This window comes from Papaver somniferum, chromosome 7 (assembly GCF_003573695.1).
Source record: "Papaver somniferum cultivar HN1 chromosome 7, ASM357369v1, whole genome shotgun sequence".
Taxonomy (NCBI): Eukaryota; Viridiplantae; Streptophyta; class Magnoliopsida; order Ranunculales; family Papaveraceae; genus Papaver; species Papaver somniferum.
Window position 1 is genome coordinate 249,363,192 of NC_039364.1, and position 4,633 is coordinate 249,367,824.

Sequence of the window (4,633 nt, forward strand, 5' to 3'; positions counted from 1 at the left end):
GTTTTGTGATTCTAAAGTTTTTGATGGCATTTCTATAAGCCAAATTTTATTTCATTGGAATACTGTTATGCATAGATAATGTATCGCATAGCACTTCCTTGATTGTAAATACTTTTTTCTTTTAATATAACCATTTATTTTCAAAAAAAAAAAAAATCACTCAAGTTTCCATCTCCACCACCACCGACCACTACTTATTCTACTCCATCTACATAATTCATCACCACCTTCCGTGAATATATGAGAGGAGAGTTTGAAGTGTTACTTGGGCTAGATATTAAAATGCATCACCACCTTCGGTGAATATATGAGAAGACAGTTGGAAGTGTTACTTGGGCTAGATATTAAAATGGTGGACAAGGGGTCTAGGCCATCATGTTAGTATATTACTTAAAATTCATTGGAGCATATGTACGTTAACGATTTTCATTGTACTAATTGGATGATCCACTAGTTTTCTTTGCGCGGTAGAGTTTTGGGAGCATGTGCTTTTAGCTCGAGCATGTGCCAACCTGCAACTTATCTTCTTGATGGCATTTTTACTCCCAAACCATCCAGTCCTAAGTAATTTTAGCAAATTACTCATAATTTTCATGAGTTTAGGAGAATCAAAGATCTTCAAAGATCTGTATCCCAAAACAATGGCCGTGAATCCAATTGAGTTTGTAGGAAAGCTGCACTATTAACTGTGCCATTTAATTAGCATGTTTTGGTTGATTGATATATGAGTAGTTCATTGGAATTTCATGTAAAACCTACTGCAATTGATAATGGAATTAGCGTTTAGCTATTTTTTCCTAGATTTTTCATACTGAAATCATCGCTATTTTTTCCTAGATTTTTCATACTGAAATCATCTCCCATTATAATGGTGATGACAAAAACATAAAGACATACGTGTATTATAATTGTTCTAGTATGGAATTTCACCTGGGGTTTCTAACTTGGTAGTTTTTGGTTTTGTTTAATGAAAAAGAAAAATTAGCGAAGAACATAAATAAAAAATGGTAATAATAGTGGTCAAAGTCAATTTGGCTTTTAATGAATGGTACGTAGGAAAAACCAAAGTTAAAAGGTAAAGATTTCAGAAATTGTGGAGGGGATGGAAAATAAGAAAAATCTTCTTTTACAGGACGATATGGTTCTGAAGTGAGATAAAAGGATGCACTCGTGTATAGTTCCATTTTAACAGCTCAATGGCGCCAAGGCCGGAGAGAAATTTCTCTCACAACTGCGCGAGTGTGATATTATTTTTCAGATCCTGGATGTTAAAGATATTAAGCTTCTAGTGCTATATTCATTCAAAAGTCAAGTGGACAAGGCGTTCTAGTTCGAAATCGAAAGAACAAAGAGAAAACTAATGTGAAAAAGAAAACAATTTAAATTGGAATGAGTTCCCTCTTCCCTTGTTGTTATTAACCAGTGATGTTCTGGGACTTGTTGAGGATGACACCTTCATACTTGACTTGGAACCACTTCATAGCATCCTCCTTTGTGACTCGGTGTTGGATCCCAACACGAGACTTGCAACGTCGTCTACGACCAACACGGTAACCAGGACGCTCCAAAACAACATAGAAGTCCATTCCATAGATACCCGTAGATGGGTCATACCTGCAGGTCAATGTTCAATAACATTCAGTTCAATACCAGAAACAATCAACATATTACATTCGGAACCATACCAACTAAAAAGAGAAGAAAAATAACAGTTCCCCAGAATTAACATATCACATTTAGAATAGTTCCCCATAACACTAACAAATCACATTAAGAACCATACCAAGCATAGACAAATAATAGTTCCCCCACTGAAAGGCAGTGTTATAAAAGCGTTTTTTTTTTTTTTTTGAGCCTCAGACCCAGAACACTTAACAAAGCTCACTCCGATATTTGGTTGTAAAAAGAAAGAAAGAAAAAAAACCATTACTGGACAGTGAAAAGGAAGGAGGCAGAAAGTCAGTGAAGAAGCCACGCTTTCGCTTTAAGCTTTGCTGCGACAGCGTATTGCTTTATGCTTTCGCTTTTCAAAACCTTGCTGAAAGGTATAAAGAGGCACAGTTTTCTATTTATAATTTCATATAGAACTACAAAGAAAATGGACGAAGTGAAGACATACAAAGTTGTTCTGGTTCATTTTACCATTTTATAAATCTCCGTGGTTATATACCATCGACAACTTCTACTCAATCAGAGAGCATTAAGATCCCAACAGATAACTCGTCTTCAGCAAACCAAAAGAAAATGCTAAGATAATCCTAGCACGTCTATTAAAATTTTAAAAGCATGCTTAACAGAAATTCGTATTAAAAAGATATCGTATATCATCTAATCCAAATAGGAGCTAGTAGTTAATCTAAGTTTTCCTTTAATTTTTTGCTCAAATAGGTTCTATTGCATATATTTCCAATAATTTTCTTAATTGAACTAAATCCACATGAATTTGAACTTATTCAACGAATTATGAATGGAGCTAAGTTGTTGTTCGCTATGGGTAGACAAGTGGTTAGCCGCTATAACGAATATTCAAACTTTCCTTGCTAAGCTAAAACTTTCAAGTAACGAACATTCAAATTATAAGCAGGTTGTACAGTGATTCGACTTGAGTATCCATCCTTGTGAAATCTTTTGATCAGGATGATCTGAACCAGTCAACCTATGCAGAAACTAGAAGACTTGAGAATCATTTCTAGCCTTAGTGAATGCAGTTTATATACTTTTTACAAATAGATTGTATGCACCAGCTTCCTTTAGTTACCATTTTGAGCTTACTCCACACACCTTTGAATTTATTTATCTAGAGCAGTACTGATGGCCCAAAGCTGGAGAATGCTGCATGCAGACTAATTGCTACACAGTCAAGGACCAAAATGGAATTACAACCAAGAACCTTATGTGTGGTATTAACATTCACAGACAGCAGGTTTTGCACAGCTAGCTAAGATACTCATTCAATGAACAATGATATAAAAGAACAAATAAAAAAATTAGAATATGGTTGAGAACTTACTTGATTCCAAGATCAATATGTTCCTGAATACCAAAGCCAAAACAACCAGTATCGCTAAAATTCCTCCTCAACAGTTCATACTCCTTCACCTTCAATCCACTCTCTAGCAATTGCATTGCCTTCTCTCCCCTAACAGTAACATAGCAAGCAATCTTCTCATTACGCCTGATACCAAAAGATCGAACAGTGTATCTAGCTGCAGCAAATACGTAACAAAGTAATCCAATATATCAGTATATACCAACTGAAATAAATTAAAGTTAGGCAATTCGAGAAATCATAATACCCTTAGAGAACACTGGGGCTTGTCCACTTAGTTGCTCCAGAACCTAATAAACGAACAATATAAGTCGATAATCAAATCGAGAAATCTAAAAAAAAAAGAAGAAAAATCATAGGGAAAAACTCCTAGGGTAAAAAGTGAGAGAAAAGAACCTTGGCGGCTCTAGTGAGACGATCACCACTCTCACCAACAGAGATGTTAAGAACAAGTTTCTGAACTTTGATGTCTCTCATTGGATTCGTTAACTTCTTCTCCGACGCCATTTTAGCCTCGGTAATAGATGAACCCTAGCACCCAAAAATGGAATTGCAAGTCTTTCTGGTAACATATATATATATATATAATATAACTACGGTCCTGCGCTAGATGGTGCCCTATGTCATTTTGATTTGGGCCATCTTGATACAACCCATTAATGGTATACAAGACCCCCATATGCAAAATAACCCATCCTAACATTTGTCACACTAATATGGAAGCTTCAGACATCTCCGCTTTGAAAACTGCCGACTCCATTCTCCTTTCGCTAAAAATTCTCAGATATATTGAAGACACCTGCAAACCCCTGCGAAACATGTAATTCTTAAAAAGAATCCTTAACTCATCTGTTCCCGTTGAGATTATTAGTTCCATATTGTTAATTGGTTTGAGTTAGATGCCCTTCTAACAGTTCCAGAATGGTAACATTTCATGTACAAAAGAACTACACTATATTTTGAATGTCTATAAAGGTTTTATTGATTTTCATGAAGTGAAAAATACTAGAACCCCCTACTATATGGGTTCAATATATAGAAGTCCCACTAAATGGATCATCCACCGTCAACTCCATACTTTAAGAAAATGATATTACTAGGCCCAAAAAATCAAATTTTCTTCGGATCTGGCCCATAATTAATTATTAGGAATTTTAATAATGACAACACTGCCCTTTAGTATTTATACCTAATAAAAGTAGTTATAGATTCAAGTTTCATTTTCATTTTCTTTTTCACTCCCTCTCTCTCATCTGCTAAAGAAACAGGGCGGAGAAACCTAAATCTGGGCGGAGAATACACATTTTGTAATCGAGATTTGCAATGAAAATCCATTTCAAAACCTAAATCTAAGGTTTACAACCAAAGATCTTGATTATCTAAACTTAAATTCAACATCAGCAACACTTTTTCTATGGAGATTCGGTGAAAATCAATGGAAAAGAAGTGATAATCTTCATCAACAAATAGATCTGAAGATTCGCCTACAAAATCATCAACAACATCAAATGAATTTGAAGATTCGCATACGAATTAAACAGATAAGCTTCATTTTATCTTTAACGTTTCAATTCAATAAGTAGA

The 4,633-nt window shown here is 35.0% G+C and overlaps 1 protein-coding gene across 1 annotated transcript; it reads right to left on the bottom strand.

Moving 5' to 3' along the window:
- Positions 1 to 1,158: 1,158 nt before the first annotated feature.
- Positions 1,159 to 3,606, bottom strand: LOC113300102 (60S ribosomal protein L11-1-like). Its single transcript, XM_026549279.1, has 4 exons — positions 3,446 to 3,606; positions 3,297 to 3,339; positions 3,011 to 3,206; positions 1,159 to 1,614 (listed from the first exon to the last, which is right to left on the bottom strand). Exons 1-4 carry the CDS (start codon positions 3,554 to 3,556, stop codon positions 1,416 to 1,418), a joined length of 549 nt encoding a protein of 182 aa, XP_026405064.1. The 5' UTR covers positions 3,557 to 3,606; the 3' UTR covers positions 1,159 to 1,415.
- Positions 3,607 to 4,633: the final 1,027 nt, after the last annotated feature.